At 50.9% G+C, this 25966-nt stretch overlaps 5 protein-coding genes across 5 annotated transcripts; 1 reads left to right on the forward strand and 4 right to left on the reverse strand.

Moving 5' to 3' along the window:
- Positions 1–719: 719 nt before the first annotated feature.
- CkaCkLH20_10524 (translation initiation factor) lies at positions 720–1400 on the reverse strand (the record flags this gene model as incomplete). Its single annotated transcript, XM_038893238.1, has 4 exons — positions 720–868; positions 924–1016; positions 1145–1219; positions 1349–1400. The coding sequence occupies 4 exons, from the start codon at positions 1398–1400 to the stop codon at positions 720–722; spliced, it is 369 nt and encodes a 122-aa protein (XP_038741353.1).
- Positions 1401–2992: 1592 nt separating this feature from the next.
- On the reverse strand, positions 2993–4090 carry CkaCkLH20_10525 (dioxygenase; the record flags this gene model as incomplete). Its single annotated transcript, XM_038893239.1, has 3 exons — positions 2993–3266; positions 3325–3806; positions 3863–4090. The coding sequence occupies 3 exons, from the start codon at positions 4088–4090 to the stop codon at positions 2993–2995; spliced, it is 984 nt and encodes a 327-aa protein (XP_038741354.1).
- A 1103-nt stretch (positions 4091–5193) lies between these two features.
- Positions 5194–6624, reverse strand: CkaCkLH20_10526 (TAM domain methyltransferase; the record flags this gene model as incomplete). Its single annotated transcript, XM_038893240.1, has 8 exons — positions 5194–5617; positions 5673–5810; positions 5863–5900; positions 5951–5973; positions 6022–6147; positions 6210–6251; positions 6341–6533; positions 6589–6624. The coding sequence occupies 8 exons, from the start codon at positions 6622–6624 to the stop codon at positions 5194–5196; spliced, it is 1020 nt and encodes a 339-aa protein (XP_038741355.1).
- Positions 6625–15033: 8409 nt separating this feature from the next.
- On the reverse strand, positions 15034–17056 carry CkaCkLH20_10527 (uncharacterized protein; the record flags this gene model as incomplete). The annotated part of the gene is made up of 9 exons (XM_038893241.1): positions 15034–15604; positions 15663–15891; positions 15950–16017; positions 16083–16176; positions 16242–16329; positions 16384–16467; positions 16530–16610; positions 16661–16762; positions 16826–17056. The coding sequence occupies 9 exons, from the start codon at positions 17054–17056 to the stop codon at positions 15034–15036; spliced, it is 1548 nt and encodes a 515-aa protein (XP_038741356.1).
- Positions 17057–18953: 1897 nt separating this feature from the next.
- Positions 18954–25505, forward strand: CkaCkLH20_10528 (uncharacterized protein; the record flags this gene model as incomplete). The annotated part of the gene is made up of 7 exons (XM_038893242.1): positions 18954–19684; positions 19737–19776; positions 20526–20800; positions 20857–21095; positions 22645–23333; positions 24812–25036; positions 25227–25505. 7 exons carry the CDS (start codon positions 18954–18956, stop codon positions 25503–25505), a joined length of 2478 nt encoding a protein of 825 aa, XP_038741357.1.
- Between the last annotated feature and the right edge of the window lie 461 nt (positions 25506–25966).

Below are 25966 nucleotides of genomic sequence, written 5' to 3' on the forward strand. Positions count from 1 at the left end.
ACCAGAGCGCAGGTGTTGCGTCGTGTTGGGAGAGAATATTGCAGACATCATGATGACAGCGATGTTGGATGCTTGGTCCGTTTGGTTCGGAATGCTTTGAGAACATAGATACCCACGATCACGGAATAATTACATTTTGTTTTGCAGTACGAGCCCTGCCGATGCATCGCGTTCGGCTCGTCGTCGTGTCTGGACCTTCTTGGAAGGAAGTCTCGTGCAAACTTTCCTGCGAGTCGCGAGTCTAGAACAAGGTTTCTGTTCGACGCGTGCATACGCAACGTTATCTAAACTTTGCAGGCTTCTGGAACTCATGCGCCTGACGCCCTCCTGCCGTCATCCGGGCTAGCCGTGGCAGACAAACAACATTTCACGACACAGCATTGCCCCCGAATTGTGACTAAGATGTCAATTTCTAGTCTGCTATCTCTGGACCGCCCAACCGTCAATGAAAGTACGGCCAATCCTAAGAGATACCTCGATATCTGACTATCTCATCATCGCGTCTGGAAGACGCAAGTCGCCCTAAACCATCGAACCGATAACCTCTTCCGTCGGTGCGAGGTATACCGTCCTACCACGTCAAGTTGGGCGCCTGTGCTGAGCGGCGTGGGAGGGCATCGGGTTATTCATGCCTGATGCCTCCCTGAACCCAGGACGTCAATCGTAAAGATGCAATATCTCTGGTGATTGTGCAGGAACGGCGGCGACCTGCGGCGGGCTTAGAAACCGTGGACTTTGATGCCCTTGGCGTCCAGTCCGAGACCCTCCTTCTTGTTGATGAGGAATTCCTGAACGACCTTGCGCTGGTCACCCTGGAGCTGGATGACCTCGCCCATCTCGCTGTCTGCTACGATGGTGCCATTGCAAGCTAGTATTGGTTAGATGCGGACAGTGGCGTTGATGTGGGGAGCGGGGTAAAGTACCGAACTGCTTCTTGATGACCTTGAGAATCTTCTTCTGGTCGAATTTCTTTGGAAGACCCTGAACGGTGGTCAGAGTCTTTCGTCCATTGCGCTCTATGAGTGGACATGTTAGCAAGCCGTGTCGAAGCAAGGTCGGGGTACGCGAACGACGAGTGGGATCGGCACGTGCGGGATTTCCGCATGGAACGCGATGGTCGAGATAGGGGGTCGCGATGACGTACGTTGGATTCGTATATGGATATAATTTTGAGCCTGTTTGGTCTCTCCGGTATCCTCGTCGGCTTCGGCGAAGGGGTCTGTGGGGGTTGGAATGTTAGCGGATGGGGTCTCGAGACATGGCGGTCAAGGAGAGGCGACGTGTCCGGGGGACGTGACGTGACCGACAGCCTCGTGTGGGAGAGAAGGCGGTCGGCGACGACGTGGACGGGAGGCCTGGGGTGCAGACGTACCGTAGGTCTTGAGATTTTCAATTGACATAAACTCGTCTGTTCGGGGGTGACTTTGGGAAAGGGGTTTTGTTGAAGGGACTGGAGGTCAGCGACAGACGGCTTGGGGTAAGCGGTCTCGCTGCGACGGGCGTGTGTGGTTGGTGAGTGGAGTTGGTAGAGCGCGGGTGCTGGTGGTCTTTTGCTGGTGAAAGCTGAAAGCCGAAGAGAGAGTTGGATGGTGTTATATTTGACGAAGAGGTGGCGAAGTTGAAAAGAGTCGGCGAAGTCTGCTGGGTTTTGTACGTCGGAAGATTTATGGGGGGTGGGTTGGTCTGCAGATCTATGACTGATGTTTGTGGAAGTTGGGAGAAATGACGGACTCGGTCGGGTTGGGGCCTTGGTGCTTGCCTTGGGGGGGAGGGGGGGCGTGGTCAAGGGGCGCAGGCAGGTGGAAGGCACGGGTCAGGACTCAGAACTCAGAACTCAGGGTGAAGGGGTGAAGGCCTGAAGGGTGAGCGACGAGGGGCAATGGAAGGAGCACGGGCCTCTCCTCCCTCTCCTCAGCGCTGAACGGATTGTGCCTGCCCTGCTGACGTGATTGGCAGATAAGGTGAGGCAGCCCTGAACACGAGCAGCCTTCGACCAATCATTTCTGGGGAAACAGTCCAAAGTGGGTCATCACCACCACAGCCATCACCACCTGGGCAGTCCCAACTCGAACTTCTCACCGCAGTCAGTCATCCACTCTCATTCACTCACTCACTTGCCGCAGCTCATCACACCTTACCTTACGGATACACACACGCGCAGTTCATCGCCAGTATCAGTCACACTCACTTCAGCCGTCATCCCATCTCACAACAATACCATCCACTGGGAAGTCCGAGTCCAACGCAGCCGATGGTCATAATCGGTGCAGTGACAGTCACACATACCAGCACACGGTCCCTCCCAACCCAGTTGTGGCTTGGCCTTTTTTTTTTCCGATTTCTTGTTTCCTCCAGGTCACCCTTCGACGTCGAGTCCGTGGCTAGTCGCGGTCTAGTTCTCGGGCAAGCAACAAACCGCGTGGGACAGCAACCAGCAGTAGCACGAACTGCTTCCCTTCGTATCTCGGCCTCTTCGACTACCGCTGCGCCAGGTACAGCCACATGCCCCTTCCAACCGGACCTCCCGCAGCACTGGAGCCCTCTCCTACCATCTGTGCAGGTATCGCATCGGCTCCCGCTACTTTCCCTCTGTCTTGGACTGAGACAATGGGAATCATCTGACGGCGCTAGACAAACACAGCTCCATTATATCTTGTTTCTATCGGCAAGGGCAGGCAGTCTCCAACAGGTCCCTTGCATCCCGCGTCCCGCCGTACGAGTGACCAATTCCAGCTTCACATCCCCACCTGCCGCCAGCCGGTCTGGACTGCCCGACGCCTCGGTCATCCCGCATTCAGCGCTACCGCCAGCCCTACCAGCCATCCCGCATCCGGGCTCCGACCTCTAGTCCCAGGATCAGCCTCGATAAGCCCTCGATCCGGACCGTGCAGCAGTCTGATGTTCACTCGCTTCCTCTCGAACTGTTCAGACCTGACCAAACGAGCTGTGACATAATTACGACATACTCACCCTACGACGACTACACCCATCATCAGTCCAGCTCCGGCACGGGAAGGTGATCCACGAGCTTCAGATGCGTCAGCCCCAGCTTCTTCAACGCCTCGACCGCGTTCCGATCCCGCAGCTCCTCCGTCTCCTTCTCCGTCACCAGCACAAAGTCCTGCTTCAACAGCCAGCTCCCCTCCTTGACCTTGTACTCCTCCGCCGTCGCCTTGTCTACCTTGTCGAGGTCCACCACGAGGCTCTTCTTGACGCCAAACACGGCGTCCGACTTCTCGTACGGATCTCCTCGAAGGTAGAGAGCACTGGTGCCCGCATCGTCAGCTCCGCATCCCAACGGGGAGGCGTAACAAGCAAACTTACGTGATCAAGTTATCCCAGCCCTCCTTCTGGAACATGAAATGCACATGCGCCGGCCGCCAGCAGTGCCGTCCCAGCAGATCCAGCAGCTTCCCCACCGGCCCGTCGTGCGGGATGGGATAGCTGACGGGCTTGATGCCCTGGAACCAGAACCGCCCCTCGTCGTCCGACACCATGACGCACCGCTCGCTCGCCTCCGTCCGCCCCTCGTGCTGCACGTCGTAGTGCCCGCTGCTGTCCGTCTCCCAGATGTCGATCCGCACGCCGGACACGGGGTTCCCCTTGCGGTCCTTGACGGTGCAGACCACCAACAACGGCTCGCCCTCGGGGTCTCCCGACATGTTGGCGCCGTTCTCCAGTGTAGGGGCATCGTGGGTGTGGAAGGGGCCCAGCACGGAGCCTTCGGTCGAGTCGCTCGGTTTCGGGTGGTTGATGCTGTCGACCAGCAACGAGAGGCCGAGGATATCTGAGAGGAGGATGAATTCCTGGTTTAATCGTCAGCCTGGTTGACTCTCTTAAGAAGCATGTCTGGTAAGCTCACATGTCGGACGTCGCTGCTGATCTGCCCGCATCCCACGAGGAAGTTGAGCGCCTTCATCCACTCGTCCGTACTCAGCCGCGTCTCCCGCGCAAAGTCGTGCAGGTGCGTGACCAGACGCTCCATGAGGTACTTGAGGCGCGCATCGCTGCTCTGGGAGTTGATGCGGATCGTGTTCGGTGTGATGTTGTCGATCGTGAGATCCAGGAGCTCCGGTGTCTTGTCCGCCATTTTGATGTCGTTTGTCTGTCTCGAGGTGTGAATGCTTCCCTTCGGCTTCCAATTGACAAAATGATTGAAGATAGATAGTAGCTCGACCCGGGAGTTATGTACGCCCTCGATGCCGATGAAAGAGTACTAACGTAGCAGGACCCTCTTTATGTAATGCTCGGTAATCACCACCCTCCGAGTGGGCTGTTGCGCGTGCGTGTAGGAAGGTAAAATCGGCCGCGATCCTCATGCAATGATACTCCAACGACTCGTCGACGCTGCGGGTGATTCCTTAGCCGTTTCTCGTCGTCTCTTCAGTCCAATTCCCCAGAGCACTATCCGAGTATTTAAATCCGATGATCCGGGACGGAGAAGATTATTACATACGTCAGACGAGTTTCAACCACCAAAAGCGCAAAAGTCAACGCCGTAAGGACCAAGGGCGGCAGTTACCTTACCCCTCCGTCTCTCGTGCCGTTCCCGTCCTGACCTCATGCTTTGCCCCCGCTCGCCTTTTTTACCCCGCCCCCACATCAGTCACTTCAGGGAATGTGGAGGGGGGTTTTGAAAGGATCGAGGCCCGAGCGTCTTCTCCGGGTCGTGGTTCGGGACTTGGTGACGGTGATCGGAGGACCCGGGTTGCTGTGTAAGCGGCGTCGAGATATGAACTCCCGTCTGGAATTACGGATTAACGGGTCGGAATTGCGATTCTGGATTATTCAAGGTGATTCGGGTTCAAGCCAACTGAGATGCCATTCACTTGCTATCACCGGGAACCATCCTTTACCCATTCAAACCGAACAATGTTTTCCAGCACCGGGTATGCTCCAAAATCCTCCCTATCTGTCCATGCAATTCGCTCTTCAAGGGTACAAAAGCAGATTCGCCATACCGCCAACTCCTTCAAATGACCTCCGAATACCAACAAATGTCGTCAAACTTGATGACAGACCAGACACGTCTAAAACAGCACGCCTCCCTCCCTTCCGGCACTCACTGAATTCCCGCCGGCACCTCCGCCCCGGACGTCCCCGCCTGCGCCGTCGTCCCCAACGGCTTCCTCCCGTAAACCACATATCTGCCCTTCATCAGCAAACCACTACTCCCTCATCATCCAAGAACACTCACATGGGCAAATAAGCATGCGTCCTCAAATCCTTCAACGCCGTCCTGACCTCGGCGCAGAACGCCAACGTCTCCTCGCTCGACCACCCCAGGAACCTCGTGAACAGCGCCAGCGTGAGCCCCTCCAGCCCCGTGTCCAGGTTCGCGTGCGTCCACATCCCCAGCTCCTTGTAGTGCGGGTCCCGCGGCCACCGGTTCACCGGCCACTTGCTCTGCCACTCGACCACGCCCTCGAACCCGGCCGCGCGCATGAGGGTTTGGTAGGAGGGTGCCACGTCCATCCGGCGGCCCGCCTTGGCGGTGCCCTCGCGGAAGAGCGTCGAGAGGCGGTGGAGCGGGGAGTTGGGTGAGAGGGTGCCGTCGTCGCAGCCGTAGGGGAGGGCGAAGTCTTGCATCTCGAGGTAGCCTCCCGGTTCGAGGTTTCTGGTGTGGTGTGTTAGATGGTGATGTTGACTTGGAGAAAGAGGGAGGGGCATACGCGAAGGCTTTGTTGAAGAAGTCTTGGTAGTTGCTTATACTACCCGCCAACACCCTGCCGAAGATGAAGTCGAAGGGTTTTGACCATGTCCAGTCCTTCTCGAGATCGTCTAGTTCGAAAGAGACGTTTGGGGGGATCCTGCAGCTTCGAGTCAGAGATGAAGAATGAGTTGAAATGAATTCGAACTCACCATGAAGGCTGCATTGGACTCAAATCGACTCCGATCACCTACACAGGCCGGTTAGTAGAGGTCGCAGATGAAACCGAGTGAACACCACCTTGGCTTCGGGATGCGCATCCGCTGTGATATCGTCAGTCTCATCATTCGTGAATCACAGAACCCTCTCACCATATTCCATCGCCCATATCCCCGTCCCGGTACCGCAATCCAACACGCGCTTGGCAGGCTCATCGCCTTTCGGACACAAGCAGAGCTTCCCTCGCAGCGTCAACATCCACATGTGATGCTGCAAATCTGTCACCGTCAAACAGCGTCAACCAAGTTCTCCGTCATCCTCCGCAACAAAGCCAACATACCAAGACGCTCGGCTTCCCTCTCGTCATTGGGGAACGAGTACTCTGTGGCATCATCAGCATCAGCCTCACTGATGTCGAAGTGGCGACGTACTCCCCGAGCTCATGGAGTGATACGTCCTCCCATTCTCGACCTGATACCTCAACACGCTCGAACGAATCGATTCCAAACTCGAAGGCGGCTTTCATCCTCGCGATATCATCAGCCTTCAAGTTCACTGTACACATGAAACCCCAGACGCGTAGGCCAGGCATCTCGAAAGGGGCAAAATTGTGGGGATAACTAACCTCCGAGATGACCGAGTCCGAGTCGAAATCATCAGCAGCCTACAAGCAACTCATCAGCACGCCGCATAGTCACACAAACGGAGACAAAACTCACCAGAGGCTGGTTCGGCGATGCCATCGTCACTGTCAAACGGTGTGCGTGCCGAGGTAGGGGGGATAAGCAAGTGTGGCGGCCGAGAGCTCTGAAGAAGGAAAGTAGCTCTCAAGGGTGGAGATAAAGGTGCTTTGCTTTGTCGCAGGTTTCACTGACAGGAAGGGGAGAGAGGGAGCGGAGCGGAGCTTAAAACAGATCGCACTTTTTTTTTCTCATTAAGAACATCAGATCGCTTCCTTCCGCGACGGTGGAGGGGAGCCGGGGCTAGGTATCCCGGACCACGTCGATCTCCACACTCGAAGACGCTCCAACCAGGACGATTCGGACCCGACGTGAAGAAAGCTTGGGGCTGTTTGCACTGAAGAGAAGTGATGGATATGCAGGGACCCGCGGGAGAGATAATTCAGGCGGGCGGCCTATGGGATGGGGAATTGGGCGTGGTAATTTGTCAAGAGTTCTTGGGAGTTTTGGTTCTGCGCTGGTCGTAATTTTGGGGAGGGGGATTGGATATCCGTGCCCGTTTTGGGGGCTGAGGGCGGCATGACTCGGGAAGGGACGCGTGGGCGAGGTGTCAAGAAGCTTGTTTGCTGTCGCATGTAACGGGAGTTTGAATCTTCGTGCGGGAGTCTATTCAGGTGAGTACTGCAGGACCGGTGATTCGAGGATCCGAATGCCGCAGATTGTCTAGCTCCGAACTTCCGGGCTCTGTCTGCCCCGTCCCCGGATTCACTGGTGTACATCGGAGGCCGGTCCGGTGGTGTGGATACCTTGGAACCGGGGCAGTTCGGATGACTAATAAAGCGGTACGTCTCTCCTACCACTGTCGCCAAAGCTGTCGTCGGCGTCTTTAGAAACTGTCTTCGATCTTTCACGCTTTCTGTAACTCACACTGGAATTAAGAGAATGCAGAAACAATATGACGGTAATGCAAGTAGTGCTGCTGTTATTTCCTAAAGGAGTGACCAAATACAAAAGAAAAAAGGCCGGTAGAAATCGTTCATCCATCATTCATTGCTGACGCATCAACAGCAACACTTCAAACAGTGGTATAGTTTCCCGCACTGTGTCAATTCCGCAGTAGTGAGCACACCAGAATCCATGCAATGCAGGCCATGTCTTCGGAGCTTTATGGGTATCTAGGCTGAAAGAGTATTAGTGCCCGCTGAAGCTCACAGGGCGACAACTGTGTTTGTACCTTGTGTCAGATGGAATATGGAATGCGCCTGGGTCACAAGTTCAATTGTCGAATTGCGACCCGACGGCCTGAAGATCAGAGTTGGCAGTTCGGCCTTCGGACTTGGCACTGGCACTTCCGGCTACTCCGCGCGGTACGCTCCGGGCAGCTCCATTTATGTCGGAGGCAATCTTCTTATCCCGGTCCTGAGCTCTAATGCTTGGATCGAAGTAATCAGAGTGAATGGTGTTAAGAACCGTATCGGAGAGGAACTTTTGAAGTCGCGTAGCCGTCTCAGCTGGGGTCTGCTTGCATTCAGGCTTAGGAGCCGTGTCGTTGTCGCTATAAAGGCAGGTGTTAAATTATTGAGGGAACCAACAAATGCTTGGGAGCATCTATTATGAGACAGAAGTGGTGGTTGATGTGGACTCTTGTAGAGAATCTCGAGGGAGAAGTCGAGAGCTTCATGGAAGGCATACCTCTGGATGGACCCCTGAAAAGCAATCTGGGATGCCATCTTGTAGGCCTCGTCTTTGAGAGTGAAAGTTCACGGAAAGTTTATTAGAACGGTAAATGAATTCGAATGTGTAGGAAGGGTGTGAGTTACAGTTTTCAGCCGCTGGATTCGGAATTCCAGTAGAGACATGGCAGGGCTTTATAGGAAGTAGCGCAATGAGGGCGTGGTGTTGTCGTGGGCATGTAGTACCAAGACATCCATGGATGTGCGATGGACAAGAGACTTGGGCCATGAGGAAACGAGGGAGGAATGAGGAGGCACGGGATGATACGGCCGTTGCCTCGATGTACGATTCTGTACCGCTGCCGTGGGAAGGCGTGCGGGGCAATATTTGGTCATTTGAAGTATCTGAACAGTAACTACCTTAGTAATATTCGGTACCGGGCGCAACTGAATTGCGGTTTGGTTCGCCAGTGTCTACCTACGATGTCGCCTGCTGACTTTTTAGCGTGGAATCGGTCCACAGTTTTGTTGCTGACATTGTGGAGACATCCATATGGGAATGAAGTCGCCAAGTCGCAAGGCCGCATCGCATCACCAAGATGATTGCAATGATAGACATAAGTTTTGACTGGGAGGGAATTATTTTGCACCTTTGTAGAAACTTTGAATAGGGTGCCTCAAATTTGCACTGCTTTTTGTACTTTCTTCCCAGCGTCTGGTTTCCTGCGCGGCTCGACCTGTCGACTGGCCGATCCAACACATCTGATATGTTCTGCGCGACCATCCAGAGATCACTGCTGAACTGCTTCGCTTCCGTGATGCAGAGGCGGCCAAACGTTAATTTGTCTTATTCCATCGTCTGCTCGAGCATTTCCACATTCTGAATTGTTTGAGAGTACCTGGAAGTTCGATGTCGCTCGCAACAAGTTAACGGCGTCGAGAAACCGAGCTGCTTCCCCAGGTCCCATCCCAAAGAGCCAATACGCCTCGCAATTGAATGCTCCAACCCTGCTTCTTTGGCTCTAACCAAACTCCCTCATTCCAGTAACAATGCAATGCTTATTATGATATTCTGAGAAGTCACATCGACAGACCCTTAGGCTGTCAAGACTGGCAGCGAAAGTTGGCGCGACGAAGCGCATAACACCAGGCGCGGTATTCATCGGCGAGGTCGTTGAATGAGATTGCGGATCGAAGTAAGCCTCCCAATGCTCATGACTGATGATTTTCCTCTTGGAAGGATGTGAAATCGTGCGGCCCTCGATGCCTTCAAATCCTTCAGATGCCGTTGATAGTCAACGGAAGCATGAATTAGAAATCGAACAACAATCTAACACAACCACAATCGCTCTGCGAGTTCTCTTTCGAGGTCCAGTGACAAAAAAGGAGTTCACATCTCTAGCCCCAGATGACCAACGTTATTTGAAGGTACAATCGGCAAGTTCCCTTATCGTAATCAGCACCAGCCGTGGCCTCACCAATTTCACTTCGGATCGTCCTAGTTGCTTCTTCATGGATCGAGCCACGCACTATAGTTTGAAGAAATCAGAAAAATGATAGGATGGGTAGCAATAAATATACTGGAAAATCCCGGTCAGGTGGTGGCAGCCCCCATTCAGCAGTACTTCAAGCAGAACGATGAGGAGGAGCCAATATATATCGACTTCTTGCCGCCGTCAGTCATGGCTTCAGAAAGTGAACCACATATTTCCGTTAAGCAGTTTAAGTTTCAGCGTGTTGGTAGAAGGCGTGTGTTAAGGAACTCTTCTGGGTGGTTGGAAGGCTGTCAGTTTGGCGAGTTTGTGATAGTATACATGTTGCAATAACTCGATGAATTTGAGACAGCGTGAACTCTCAAGACTCTTCAAATAGAAAGTCAACAAGAAGGTACTTTAATCGACCTTTAATTAGCTCTCTCTTATAGGTAGCATAGACTTACTGTGCCAACCTCTACACAGCCAGCGTTAAGCCAGAGAGGCAGTCCGAGACTACTGGGTTGGTTCTATTCCTTAATAAAAGGGATTTCAACGCAGTAAGGTATCGTGGATAGGTAGGCAATAGAAGGCTGCTACTTATCTTTAAGAAACATTGTTTTCAAGCCTAAAAGAGCACATCCTAGCATACAAACCACAACAGTGTAACTTGGGTGCACGGGTACGTTAGACACAACATAGAAGGCTTTATGCTAAACGATGTCAAAACTAGCAAAAAACATACAACACCAGGTATTCGCTGGTCGTCACCGACCCAACTACTAATCCGGCCCTCATTGGCTTATCTATGGGAGAGCGGACGGGATCCCGAGTTTTCCAATGGGTATGGTCGTATGTGAGAGCCTTTCGGCACAACACTAACTATATTGACAACGCCGCCGTAAATGACGAGTCCCGCCTGCGATTGGAAGGCTTGGAATAGCTGATCTGCGTTCTGAGAATTCCTCAACTGACTCATGATTATTTGGCCGGCAAAACATAATCTAGTGGGGGATCTTGATACGCACTAACCCAGTCCTCTGGGTCTTTCGAGTCGATCGCTACTGTGAATGCTCGAATATCGATCCTATGTAGCTTGTGTGAGCAGAAGGTCCTTAGAACCATCTTGTGCCGTGCACAATGAGTCGATCCGGAGAAAACGCTCGCCGAGCTCTCTCATAAGCCAAACTGTGCCTTGGAAGATCTTACTTAAGCCCCTTTCCGGCAATGCTATGTGTCACGACTTGACGGTTCCCATTGTCGTGTTTGTTGGCTGGACGTTGCCCCAGCAATGGCTCAGTGTTGGGTAACAGCCAGTCATAGTGGGCAGTTGTTAATTACGAGTCGTTGCTTTTGTGATCCGTGACTGGGTTCAACATCGATCACTCTGAAGGGAAGCTTCATGCAGCCAGCTTCGTCTTCATAATCGAATCCCTGAATAAGTAACATACTTGCGATTCTCATAAGTACGACAGAATTGAGCGAGCCATTCCCTGAAGAGGTGTACATTGCTGGGAGAGTCAGTGGCTTGGCCTTCTCCTCGAGTTGGAAGGCCACTTTTGAATAACACCGAACATATCATGAAGCGTATCAATCGGCACATGCTCTTCTGAAGTAAGACGCAAAATGACATGAGATACCTTCAGAAGTCACGATATGATTAGCCCCACCTGTGTGAGGATCATCGTGCTTGAAGAAGCTATGTCTGTCACGAGGGCCTTCGGAAGTAATCGACCTCGCCAACCTGCCGGATGGTTACTGTCGAATCTCACTCTACCTGTAACACAAAACATTTCTGCGTTTCGTATGAATCTAGCATGAGATAGCAAAAGCGACAGTGACCACTTCGCTCGGAGACTTGGTCATGATTGAGGGCACGTCGGAAGCCGCGAACTTGCATTGACAGGTTGATTGTCTTGCAGGCTTCTCACAGATCCTCCTGACCCTCACCGAAACTCTCTACAGAGTTTACTTGGTGGGGTGAGTACGTCTAGTATACGCCTTCGCAAGGCACTTGGCAGATGTTGTGGTATGGCCATTAACTGTCATGATCGTGGATACTCATGTTAGGGATGACAGGCTGTCAAGTGCCTCCACGATTTTCGACATAAGAGGTGATGACTTCGATGATAGAGTTTGGAAAAGCGTCCCTCATGGCCTTAAGTTGACCAGGATCGACAATCGATCAAATCTCAGACACCATGATAGAGCACTGTCGATCCAAACTTTTGAATGTTGGGCTGAGCTCATCGAGACTGTGAATCATTTCCTCGAGATTTGCGACGAGTAACTGGAAAACTTCAAGACTGTGAACAGACAGTCTCGTGACCATCCAAAAGAGGTCTTTCATGCGGGAACCTTTGGCGACAGCGTCCCTGCCAGCCCCGAACAGGTCCTGGAACAACGGCAGGCGGGCATAGACTATGCGCTCCGACTCTTGTTCCTGCCATCCATTGGGAACCGCTCGGTAAAGTCCTTGGCGTTCACCAAGGTGGTGTAGATATCGATCAGGGCTGCTTTAGTACCTGGAATGATGGACTCCCGGTGATCTTAGATGATACTAGCTGCTACAAGTGTGCATTTGATCTCACGGCACTAGGCTAACCGCCTTTTCCCACGCAACGAATCGAAACCTGTGCAAGCAAAGCTTGAAGGAGTGTCAGACTCGATATGAACTGCCCATATTGCAATATCATCTTGGCTCGGGTGGAACCAGAGATCGAAGTCATTGAAGATCTCAACGACAGCCATGAGCATGGAATTTACCATTATCCCACGGAGAGAGTCGAGATCGTTCTCGCAATCGTTCGCTCTATCAGGGTTCAACTCATTGGCTTTTGGCCTACGAGTTCAGACCCAACATACACATCTGGCATCACGGACGCACTAAAATTTGTTACTTAGAAAGGGTATGGGCATTCTGTGAAGTTTTCCATGGCGTGTTAAGATGAGCCTGGAGCTTTTACTTGTGCTTCTCTGGGCCAGGCATGGGTTGCGCCTGCGGTATCTGTATCATGAGCGATGGATTGCGCCGCTTGCAGCACCCTCCCAATCGAGGTTCGGTCAACGACTGACTTAAGTTGCGAATACTAAAGTTGCCTGCAAACTTCAAGTGAAACGTCTTGATAGGTGCCCGCTACTCCTCTCTGGGAGACTTGCAGGGAATAAGTCGTCGAAATAAGCTGCATCCTTTTCGCCAAGGATGCAACCTATAGAGAGGAGAAGGATGGGTTCTTCTCAGAGAGAGCTGACATGATCGCTCCTACTCGCCCGCTCCTCCACAAAAACATGTGATACTCCTGAGCATGGATGCTTCAGGGAGAGATAACTGACAAGAAGGTGTATCTTCTTCGTCGAAGAGCCAGTGGCATAGCAATGCATGTACTAGGAGCCCCAGCAGATAGGTGCCCCTAGATGCCGTAACTCGACTGGATGGTCCTCAGGCGCCCCGGGATCGTCTAAGATTGGTGAGATCAGCTACGAGATCAACTGCAGCTTGAGTCAAAGCTGGCAAGCTGCAGTTAAAGAGTATAGTGCAAAAGGCCTTGAGTGATAAGACCAACGCTACCAAAGGATTTGATGGGCGGCTATATATTCGCGATGAAGCTACTTTCAGATGTGGTCTCATGGACGTAGATGCCAAGTACAGTACGTCTGGCAATCAATTTCGTTAACGAAGGTAGTCTGGCCGTGTGGGAGGGGTAGTACTCTTATTGATGGGCACGTTCTTGTTTAGATGAATTCAGCACTTGCTTCATTCTTCCTAGATACAATCCAGATCTGCTCTAACAAGACAGTCAATTGGGAAATTAAAGACTCGAGAATAAGAGAGCGCATCAAATCAGTGATTTACAGTGTTACTTACTATAACAAGGTCTAAGTTGCATCTTATAACGTCTATAGAAATAGCCGCGTGTTAGATTACTTTCTAGTTATTATTACCTCTCTTTATAGACGTATTCTATCTATTTTTTCTAATTTGATATTAATATATTAATAAAGGGAGAATATAAGAAAGAACCACGCTTGAACTTTCTTCTTGTAGCCATTTATAAACAATACTAATTAGTATATATTATAACCCCTATTAACTATTGTAGAACTATCAACTAGTGCGTCTCTTATTCCAGTAATCCCTGTATCCTTAGTCACTCAAGATAGCGATATATGAGTGAAAAGAGTAAAGATTAAGACCAGACCGAGCTTCCATTCAGTTAGCGACCCTGCCAAGTTGCAGATGAGGTAGTAAGTAAGCTTATCTCCTACAATTAAAGCATTCTCGAATCAGACCTGCAGGCTGAGAGTTAAGCATACGTGGACCCATGTCCCATGTCCCCATGTTGATTCAATCTTATCACTGTGAGAGAAATGCATCTTATCAATCAGTAAATCTGATTATGCGTCTGTACGATCCACTTGGCAGTGAATATCCTTGCGCAACATGTTGCGGCGAAGCCAATCAAACAGCAGGTTCAAGGCACTTTTGTGAACAACACCTGTCGGTAACCTAACAAGGGCCTTTTGGGTGGCTCGAAAACCTGATCCAACAGAGCAAATGGCTGCGAGCTCGGCCGAGGAAGTTCCCTCGGCAATCGCTCGGCAACCGAGTTTCCTCCTGAATGAAGGGGAGAACCCATCACATTGGTACCACATGATGTTATATGTTGTTATTTTCATTCAATAATGTCAATGTAAAGAACAAGATTGTACCTGCCTTCCGTCCGCGCCTCATGAGTTGATGGCGAAGGCTAATTTTGCAACTGCATGTGTCTGCATTCAGGGTTCCAGGTGTCCTAGCCTGGTGCTGGGATGAACCTGGATGATCGAGCTATCATTTGTGTCCGTGGACGTGATCCCCCTGACGTTACTGTTGCTGCTGTGGCGTCTTCAACACATTGCAGGCCCATCTACGTCGCGATAACAATCGTATTTTGTTTCTAAGAAGACCATGAATAAGTTCGGTTCTGGTTCGGCTCCAAGTCTTGCCAGGGAACCTTTGTCGACAACGCAAGCCGTTTCATCTTCACGCGAAGGGCACATGAAGATGCCTGAACACCGACAAAGAGAGCAGGTGCGGGTTTGCCAGTCCCAGGGACCGCATCTCATTGCCACTTCTGTACGCAAATGTGATACATACATTTGATTCAACCGCTTCTGCGCGAGCTTTCGGAGACCCTGTACTGCCACACCACCCGGGCAACCTGCGAATAGAGCCGGCAACACACGCTAGACGATCTGTACCCGGACAGGAAAAAGACCATGATCTTATCCCGCACTACCTTCAACCATTTCTGACGGCGATTCGGTCGAGCTTCAAGCACGAAGTGCCTGACACTAGCCTAGGCGTGTGCCCTCGTTGTCTTGAAATCAGCGTCGATGTCAACGTCATCCAGGATGACCTCGTTCGTCTTGCGGGCGGCGAGACGTCTCTTCCTTAGCTGGCGGGTTTGTCTCTCCGTCTCCCTTGTAAGCCACCAAGTCCAGCAGATGGCAAGGATACACGCCCCCGTCATACCCATGGCCACCGCGAACGACACTGTGTACTCGGGTGCATACTTGGAGCGAAAGATCTGGGGCCCAACAACAGTTCCAATACCGCCGAGGGCGTTCACCCATGCAATGGCAAAGGCGGAACCCGTCGCCCTAAACGTCGTCTGGAGACGCCATGGCCACATGGTTGCGAACCAGGCCAGCGAGACACCCGCAGCAATCAGCGTCGCAGCATACACGCCTCCGTTGTTCGGGTATGCGACCATCACGCCATAGCAAGCTAAATTGGAGATCAAATACGCCAGTGCCACAAGGGGGTACGGCAAATTCAACGAATTCGTCAAGTAACCGCTGATAGCAATGAGGATGATAGCTAGAACCGAGGATGGAATGGTGAGCAGTTGGCTTTCGGCGATGGAACTGCGAGACCTTAGTTAATACTGTATGGCCATTTGCTGCGGCATTGATCATCACTCACGCAAGTCCCAGACTGGCGACGATGGTAGGCAAGTAGAACGAAAGACCTGTGCTGCCAATCGTCTTGGTGGCCCAGATGAACGCGAACCACCAGAGGCGCTGGTCCTTCATGGTATCCCAGATCTCGCTCCACTTGAAATTGCTCTCGGACGACCGAGGGGCGTTTGGTGGTAGGCGAGCTTGGAGGAATCGCTTCTCCTTGTCGGTCAGCCATTTGGCCTGCGCGGGAACTGGATACCATACTTGTGAGCAATCGTCAAGAGGTATGGCGGGGGCAGGGGTTCTCACAATCAGGGAAGATGAAGAAGAGTAAAACGCCAAAGCCAATCGTGATCACACCCTCAACCAAGAAGAACCTGCAATTCTAGTTAACAATGCGTTCAAGGGCTGGAAAAGCCAACGCAAGGCAAAGCAAACCGACCATTGCCAGCCAGACAAGCCATGTCGCCCGTTCATGCTACTGAACCCAAAGGCCAGAACAGCACTGACAATGTTGGCAAAGAATTCGAATGAGTCTGTTGCTACATCAGTGACATGTTCCAGTTTACAGCGTTGAGGCATCATGATGAGTATCACGCACAGAATATCAAAAGCCGGGGAGTCATCTCATCGGCGCGGTACCAGTAGCTCATCTGCAGAATAATGCCTGGAAACATGCCAGATTCGGCCTGTTGGGTGGTCAACCTCGTTGCTCTCATGGACCGACTTCAGCGACAGCTCACAAGACCAAGGAAGAAACGGGCGGTGAGGAGGCCACCACTAGTTGTGACGGCAGCGTGGCAGGCCAGAACAATACCCCAAGTTACCTAGAAGGTCAGCAAGCCGTGCTACTGCTGGAGTTCTAAGCAGAATATCCTTGGGCGCTTACCATGATACGCGACTGGAATCGTGAAGGGAGCATCTTTTTAACGATCATGTTGGTCGGAATCTCAAAAATGATGAACGGAATCTGTGAATTGTTGGCTTGACTATTGTCAGCATTGGCTTCGAGACACTCACATTGTAAATCGTGCTGACCCAGTTGTAGTCATCGGCAGTCATTTTCAGCTGCGTCATGATGTTCCGGTCGGTGCCTTTGTTCATGATTCTGGCATTTGCGGCCTGATGTGGATCAGTTCCGCTGTCGTCAAGATTAAGCTTCCGGAGGCGATGGCTGATACTCACGTTGTTCGCATCGACATTTTTGATCATGAAGATGATGGCGCATAAGATCATCAAGCGGAAGTCGACGCGGCGCAACAGCTTCTTCTCTTCGTCGGGTGAGAGAAGCGCGCGGTCATTCATGCGCTGGTCATGATCATCCACAGAGATTTCATCCACAATCGCACCATTGAGGAGTGTGCTCGTTGGCTTGTCGCCCGGTATACCTCCGGTAGGAGCCTCGTGAGTCGCCATGGTAGAAATCAGAAATGATATGAGAAACGATAGTGAACAGGATGACACATCTCACTCAACGATCCATCAAAGAAACGGATTTCTTTTATAGCTTGTCTTGCCTGTTGGTAGTATGTGATCGAGCTTCTGCTGACTGGGCGTGATCGGAGGTCCTAGACGTCTGGAGCCTCGCCTCCACACCTTCTCAAAGGCAAATCAGCCAGCGCCCTCGTACCTGCAATGAAATGCCTAATGTCAAGGGTCCTGGGCCTATTCCCAGTTTCTTTCATGTCAGTTGACGGGAAAAATTGTCCAGCACTGTTTCGACGACCTATCCCATCAGTGCCCATTACTACCCTGAACATCCGGATCGTACAAGTAAGTGGGGCACGAAACTGTTACGAGCAGGTCAGGGCAACCAACTGCACCACAAGACAAAAGTCTCAATAATGATGTGCCTCTGATCCCTGTTCTGTAATATGTAACTACGCCGGCCAGCATCCCAACTAGTTGGGCCGTAACAGGTAAGTCGGTTCGAGCGAACCACCAATTGCAATATTCCGCGCGATACAACGCGACTACCCTTATTCTTTTCAGTTACACCTCGCCATATCTAATGAGTACACATTTAACGCTCAATATTCGGCCAGATTTCTTAATAAGCTTCCAGGCTGACATGGCTCTATAGCAGGATTTGGCCCTTCTTATGCTATCGGGTGAGAAGAAAACCCGCCGCCGTAGGTACGTTGAAGTGGTGAGTAGAGTGGCGGTTTATTTTTTTCACCCACTTGTCAAGGCGACGGCCGAGAACCTTGAGGGCCTAAGTCCCACAAACCGTTCTACCCTGTGACTTCGCTCAGCTTGCAGAGATCAGCATGGAGCCAGGGTCTAACAAGGATAGGACGGACGCCAACTCCCGAAGCTGGCAGGTAGATGAGGAGTGCGCCTAACACACCACACGTTTACCCCTCTAGCTACATATATATCAGCCTGATAGGTCTAGAAGACCCTTCTTTTAACTCATTATCCCTTAATCTAATAGTATAAAGAGCTATATATTAATAGTTTAAGTTAAGCGTAATTTAATAAAAAATCTATTAAAAGTCTATAAGCGTTTTCTAGTAGCTATAGTATTATCTACTTAACTGTTACATATAAAATCAAGTAAGAGTCTTTAGCATTATTAATCTCTAACTATATTAACTTATGATTTTAACTTCAGGCTATTAAGCTGCCTGCACTTTGGCATTAGAAGCATACTTAAACAGCACTGCTAGACCAGCAATCAGAGGCTGCCAAGCTCCGAGTTCCGGACTTTAGCACCGTGGTCCCACTCAAGTTCGGAGTCCCGTCCGGAGGTGTGGGTCTCGCCCGGCGTGTCGTTCGTTATTAAGCCTATGGCTGTATTTAGCTTCTGAGTATCTTTTTGCTTTCCTATCTATTGAGTGTCTTTTGATTATAGAGTCATGTGTGCTTTTAGAATATCGCTTGTGCCCGGTCCGCTATCATACTGTACTTCTCAACTACGAAATACGTACAATCATGAACGGCGTGTCTGTGCTGTAGGAGCAGCATAAATCTGCAAGTCGTCAAAGGTCGAGGTGAAAGCGAAAGGTTTTCCACTCTGGTGATCGCTGAGGTGGGCTGAAGGCGAGCTGCGTCATGATGCATGTGACCCTTGCTTGGCTGATCGCCAGCTGAAGTTAGCTCCGAAGGAGGTATGTAAGCACAAGGCTCTGGATCCTTCCTGCATTGCTGCTATTTTGTTGAGGGGAAATGCCTCAAGAGTTAATTGAACATTTGAAACACTACAATCTGTGCTTGCGGAGTCGACGCGTTATGAAGCCTAGCGAATGGGTAAGAGGCCCATCGATTGATACTCAATTCCTTCCTCGCGTTTGGTGTTTGCACGACTATCATGGCGCACGAGCCGAAACAGATTCGCTTTGAGGAAGATGGTTTCGAAGATTGGTCAGACTCCCCCGCCTCATCGCCAACGCCTAGTGTCAATTCTTTCCATCGAGGCTCCCGCCCTGAGAGAGGCACAACCCGGATTCCTGCAGGTATCGTGTCCAGGCGCGCACTCATCGAGCTTGGGTACCCTTTCGCCGAGGATGGCGACACCATCATTGTGCAACTAGCCCTCAAGCCCGATCTCATTGAGGAACTCCTCAGGTTGAGCGAACACATCCGTGATTTCGGGCAAGGAAGTTCAGAAAATGGCGACGCGTGGGAACCGGAACGTCAAAGCAGAGAACGAAGCTTTAATTGGATAAATGTGGACGCTCCGGCACCGGAATCTCCAGATCCGCGAATGAATGGCGATGAACAAGGCGAAGATGATTTGGAATCTACGTTGGATGAAGAAGAGCTTGATGATATTGATGGCCCAGTGGTCTATTCCGGAGTTCTGACACTCGAGAACACAAAAGATTTCACGGACAACATCATGAACAACACTTCTGGGGAAATGATGGCTTGGAATCAGAGGAACTCGAGTCTCATAGGCGGTGCTGTGACACAACTTTACTCAGCACATGCCGCGGAGTTCTACATGGATCGCGCCGGCAATGAGAAAATTACCCTGGTTTGTCCGAATGACGACGGTTTCGGAATGGCTGACCCGTCTCTGGTTCGTATGAGATGGCTGTAAGTAGAAATCCAGGCCTCCAAAAACCATGGCGAAGCTAATGAGATTCAGTCACGTACAGACCCAGTCTTTGAACATGGAAACTTTGAAGGTATTTCTAACTCGATTGCTGATTTGGTCCCAGACTGACACTTACAGACCCTTGTTAGAGACTGCCCGTTCATAACTCAGTCCTTGAAATTAGTTGCATCCACAGTCCTCACAGAAGTTACGGCTAGATGCGAGAGGTTTTCAGAAACGGGCGCCTACATTGAGTCTGGTTCAATGATTCAATACATCGGCAGATACAACAGCAGCCTTGGGAGATACCCCGACGAAGACGTGTCCGATACTGAGCCAGTTAACTTTACCTCCGCTCCATTCGCTGTCCTGGCAGACAAGCCCTCTGGAAAAAGATACCACGGAAATCACTACACGCGAAGTCTTCGGGAGATACTATATGGTTACGACGATGGAGCCCCTCACGATTCCAGTGGCGGGGCTGAAAGAGTTCGTGTTGAGGGTATGGGGCCATCCTCGATACAAGTCTCACAAATATGGACTCTAGTCCTCGGTTCTGGTATGATGCAACCTTTCAATACCTAGACGCAAAAGCCATCGCCTTCTAACAACTTACGATCGCTGCAGACTTGATCATCACTTACTCAGAGCGACCCGCGGTAGATTTACAACGCAATCTCATCACGATTGATGAGACATCATCGCCGACAGGAACGTACACAATCCGTCTAATCGACGAGAAAGATATGTGCCGGTATCATGTGGTTATAAGTACAACTTGTAAATATGTGGTTGGTCATCCCCTTTTCCCCAAATTCGCAGTCTTACTGAGTGTCCCAGGACTTTCTGAGGCATGCCATACAACTGGCAGTGAAGAGTCAGATCAGATGGAATGTTACAGACTACGTGTTGGTTGATGAGGCCGGGATGTTAATCACAGCAGACACGTGGCTGAACCTGCTTGCTGAAGGAGTGATCGAAGACTACGTGTTTGGCCTTCGCGATAAAAATGCGGTAAATCGAACACCGAACGAGGAGTTTCGTGCCCTTTCCGCAAAGCTTCTTACTTCAAGCAGCCGAAGCAGTCTTGGAAGTGGAAGGTACTCGCGCCGAAGGTAAGATTACCAGCCTTTATGATTTCAAAAGCTCAGTTTGAATGACAACTGGACAGTTCTTTCCGGTCTGAGTTCAGAGGATCTGAGCTGAACATGCAAATGGTTGTGCGTCCTGAGATGTGGGAGTATGGTACCGGCCCGCCAGAAGACTTTGATGGTGTTGCCGAAGATGATGAGGAGTATTGCGACGAGAACAATAGCAACACCGACAACAACAATGCGAACGACAGTGGCAACGAAGACGACAATGTTTCTGGCAATGGCGATGGAGACGATGGTGAAGACGCGGATGAAAGTGAAACTTCTACCCTGTCTTTTGATTCTCACTTGGGCGCTGAGAATTCGTCACTCGACGGGACGGTTGATTTGACCACGTCCCCATCTGAGATCAGCTCTCGATCAAGACAAGCGAGCATCGCTGGGTCCCGAGAGAAACCAAGGTTCACTGAGGCACCTGAACTTTTTAGACTTGAGGATCATGGAGAAAGCGCAATACGGCAAAATGAAACGGTGGGAAATAACTCTCAAGCAATGGAACCTCGAGCGAGGTGTACTAACAGGGCACATATTTCAAAGACCAGGGGTCCTTCTACTCAACGAGAGGATTGGCTCTGGAACAATCCGCAAGAGACAAGATTTACGATGCCGTTTCGAAGGATGGGTCGGTCCACGTCTTTTGGCACTGAATCTTCCTATTCCCTGGATATTCACGTTAAACGACGACGACGAAATTCCTCTTGGAGCTCAAACATCAATTACGCCCAGAACTCACCGTTAGATCCCGAATATTTGGCGAGATGGTCTGATCCACGTGAAACCTTTCAGGGAACTCCTCGCTTTACGGGGTCGAGAACAAAATCAAGAGCAGAGTCGATTGCCGGCCAATCTTTGTACTCCGATCAGTTTTCCGCAGACTTCCCCCCTCTAAACTTGGCCGAGATGGACTTTGTTCCGTTTCTTGCCTGGAGACTGACATGGAACGATGATAGGAGATCTCAACCCGAAATTGAGAAAGTCATCACGAAGTTACTAGACGACCTGAACGCTTCATTTGAAACGGACAAGTTTCGCAAGTGGTACAAGTCGTCTTTTGAGTGCACCGAGGACGAAGTCACAAACCGATTGGAAACTTTTCTTCGGCAAGCACAAGATCGCGCGCAATTTGGTAAACCACCGGCAGACGACAACGGGAGCTTCAACACATTGCGACCTGAAGCATCACGAGACAGCTTCGACCCGAGAGGGAGCTTTTCCCGAATAGGAGACATGAATCTGGAAACTAGTACTTCTGTGACATCAGAACTACTCCACGTCTCTCGAAAAATCGTGTCTGCGTTTCTCCCTAATAACAGCGGACTCGTTTCGCATCCACTTTGTAGACGGTTCTGGGGGTCGGTCGACTCGATCTTGCGGGTAAGACGGACTTTATCCTCTTACAAACCATTTAGAGACCACAGTCTCAGCTAAAATTCATTAGGGACTTCGCTGGTCGATAGACATGTCCGACGCGCAAAAGAACCAAGCATGGTCTGTGTTGACCTCTGCGGCTGCCTTTGTTCCGCACGAAGGACCACCTGGCCAGAATGACACAACTGATTCCCATCGGTGTCAGGAATGTCATGATGAGAGAGAATACTTGTCACCAGACGATGCTCTTGATCATTGGCATGAACATCATGCGAAAAAGACATGTGCTCGACGAGCGAAACGTGGCAGGCCATTTGACGACCCTTGCTTCGTCTGGATATACCAGAAGAACCGACGCTCGCATGTGGAACCGAGAGTTACAAGGTTAGGCAGCTCAAACACTGAGAGTACTTCAATGTTTGTCTCTGATCTGCAAGACATGTTCGAACGGGCAGACGAACTGCACAAGTTGGTCACAAGCGTGACTAGCTTGAATGGCTCGCTCAACCACAGCGACAGCAGACCCCATCTCCCTAGTAGCCTGGTTGAGGCCTTCGAACGCATCATTCGCCTATTCGTTTTGAAATCCAAAGAGTTCTCTTGGATGAACAGGTTTGCGCTCCGTACAGATCTGACCCATGGTGCGCATGCCGAAAAGCGATTGGAACACCTCAAAAGAGCGGCGGAGACAACCGCGGAACAGATTCGGGGACTGCTCAACCGCGCCAAAGATGACATCATGCTTCTTGGTACTAGCAAGGGTGATATGAATAGAATCATCATAGCACCTATTGGACCCGAGTTCCTAGTGGCCTCGCTGATCAGCAACCTGCAGAACAATATGTTTTTCCGCGGCTCTGACAAGAGACTTGATCTCATCAGCCATTACCGCAACCACACCGCCAGACTACGGTTCGACACCAATAGAAGGCCCAAGAGAGAAGCATTTGTAAAGATACACGCTCTGGAGGAGGAGTTGGAAGCTCTGCAGCTGGTGGCTGCCTCGCAGCAAGGGCTATGGAGAGCCTACCAGAAGCTGTTCTCTCCACTGACATTCAGATATCCGACCACCGACTGGTTCTACTACAAAGAAAGGAAGTCAATGTTCAAACTTGAGAGCAAATGTGTACGCAGGCAACAACGGCGACTTGTCGAGCGCAATAGAGCTCTCTGGGTCTTACGAAAAAGAACACGGGCGTTGAGAGACGAAACGAAGCAGAGGATCGAGATACTTGACGAGGGTCACGGAAAAGCGATCCGGGTGTTTACTATCGTGACACTGTTTTTCCTGCCTCTGTAAGCCCATCAATCTGGAAGTTTGCCACATCAAGAGCTGACTGAGCCCTTTAGGTCGTTCGTTACGAGCTTTTTTGGGATGAACACTACCGATATCAGAGACACGGAGCACAGCCAGAAGATATTCTGGTCCACAGCTCTGCCAGTCACTTTTGGAGTCATAGGGCTTGCATTTATGTATGGGTATAAATGGGATCTCATCAGAGCGTGGCTATCGCGAACGTTGAAGTCAAGTAAGCAAGACGCTGCCGCGTACTTGCCTCCTCAAGGGGAAAAGCTGAGTTGGATGGCCACGATGGACCATAACGACTCAGGGTTGCCGAGACACGAGCCTCCACGTGAATCTGGTTGGAGAGAGCGAGTGTCGTTTCTTTCCGAGCAACGGCAGAGGAGGAAGAAAAAGACTACTAGACAGAAGACTGATGACAGTTTGTTCCATCCATAGAGAAATACGGTTGTTGGGTCATTAGCGGCGAATATCCCGCCAGGCTCATGTCATCAAACTCGTCATTACTTCGGGGGTGACAGGAGGGCAAACAAAGTCTTGAATAAACATAGTGATACAAGGCTGATCGATGTATCATTGACTTGTTTGAGCATTGTTTCTTATCTTCCGTACGTGTCGTTGGAGTCTAGCGCCCCGTTGTGTTATGGGGACTGGAAGTCAAATTGAAGGGTCGTTTGATTCATGAAGCCCTTACCCGTTGCGATTGGTTCTGATTCCAAGATCGGTCCAATGGCAATGCGTCCAAAGATAAGCGCCGAACATGTGTTGGGAGCAAGTCCAACTCAACCTACAAGGAAACCGCTGCTTGTAAATTAGGATCAGGAGAGGCCTGATGGCGGCTAATTGCGATTGCGACTAATGCTTTCTGACCAATCATCGATACTGCATTAGATGTTAGTGAGACGGTAAATGCGAGGGCATAATCTTAGTGAGAGTTATTTTTATCAACTCTATTGTAGCGCCATAGCCTGTACATTACAGCGGCATAGAATTCCTTCTTAGTTCCATCATAGCCCGTCTGATCTGGTTGGGGAGCTTCATAGCGTCCAAGACCCTTCACCAAAGATTGGCTGGCAGGCCCAATTGTCGCCGCATCTCACGGAACGATGAAAAGCCACTCTTATCGAGCGGAAGTGCAGTGGTGGGATGATTCGAACGTCTATGTCCGCTGCCCGGATTGTGAACGAACACACCGCCACAGCTTCAAGGGCCGTTATAAGCCTCCGCCACGACGGTTATCGCACTGCGATCAATCTGGGGATGACCTTCGCGGCTACACAATCATATTCCCCTTTGACGAGGGCTCGGGCGACATGAGCTATGAGATCGACAAAAAGAGAGGCATATTTGTCTCCACGAGGGCTGATCCGAGTGAATACTACGAGGCTTTCGACGAGGATGATTCGAAGCCCACGAGCGACGACTACAAACACCAAAAGAAGTGGACCGACGCAAACGAGAAGATACAGGTTTTCGAGAACGATAGCCTCATGACCGAGAGGATTGCTCTTGTGGTCAGCGATTTGGTTTGTGGAAGGGTCGGAGAAGTGCGCGATTATTTGGAATCGTCGAAAGACGCGGATATCCTTCTCCACGGTGTTGAGGCTCGTCGAATTTCTCGGCTTCCACGTAACAATTACGAATCTGGAAGCGAAGACGATGCCACCGAAGTGGCCGAAGTGCTTGAAGACGAAATTAAAGTAACTGGCAACACAGCGCTTCACCTCGCTGCATGCGAAAGCTCATCCGAAATGGTTCAGCTTCTCCTACGGAAAGGAGCGAACCCAAATGCCATCAATATGGACGGGCGATCTCCACTTATGGAGGCCGCACTATGGGGACGAGTACAAAATGTCGAATGTCTTTTGGAGTACGGCGCCGACAAAGCGATTTCTTGTGTTTCCCATGGTCGACCATTCCGAGCCGCAGACTTCGCGAGGCCATTTCGAAACAACGTCGAAGAGCGTCATTCTTGGAGTAGTGGAGTCTACGTAGAGAATACGTATGAGAGAGACAGAGACCGCCGTACGATTGTCCGTTTGTTGGGCGAAGACCTGGAGGAGCACGAATCAGCACGTCATATCCCGTCGAGTTTCATATTCCATCGTTCGCCGGAGGAACACACGTCCCTAGCACTAATCCACACCTTTGACGTACCCAATCAATGGAAGACTGTGGCCTTGCTCTATCGGGGCCCCAACTATACCGCTGTTGCGGCTATGAGTGGGTGGACTCATGAAGAGGACTCCGATGTTCAAGTCTCGGGTAGGAGTTGGACAGAGGAAGTGCGCTGGCTTTGCCAGCTTGTCGGCCACTCGCTCCCGGCAAACCAAAAAGATCAAGGATGCAGCGGAAAGTATCATGCTTGCCACGCAGAGAAGCAGCTCATCGCCTTTTTCGTTTACAAGCATCTTTTCTTGCCCTGGGAAGTTGAGGAGGAAGTTGAACATGAGGTT

The sequence above is a fragment of the Colletotrichum karsti genome, assembly GCF_011947395.1.
Source record: "Colletotrichum karsti strain CkLH20 chromosome Unknown Scaffold41, whole genome shotgun sequence".
Taxonomy (NCBI): Eukaryota; Fungi; Ascomycota; class Sordariomycetes; order Glomerellales; family Glomerellaceae; genus Colletotrichum; species Colletotrichum karsti.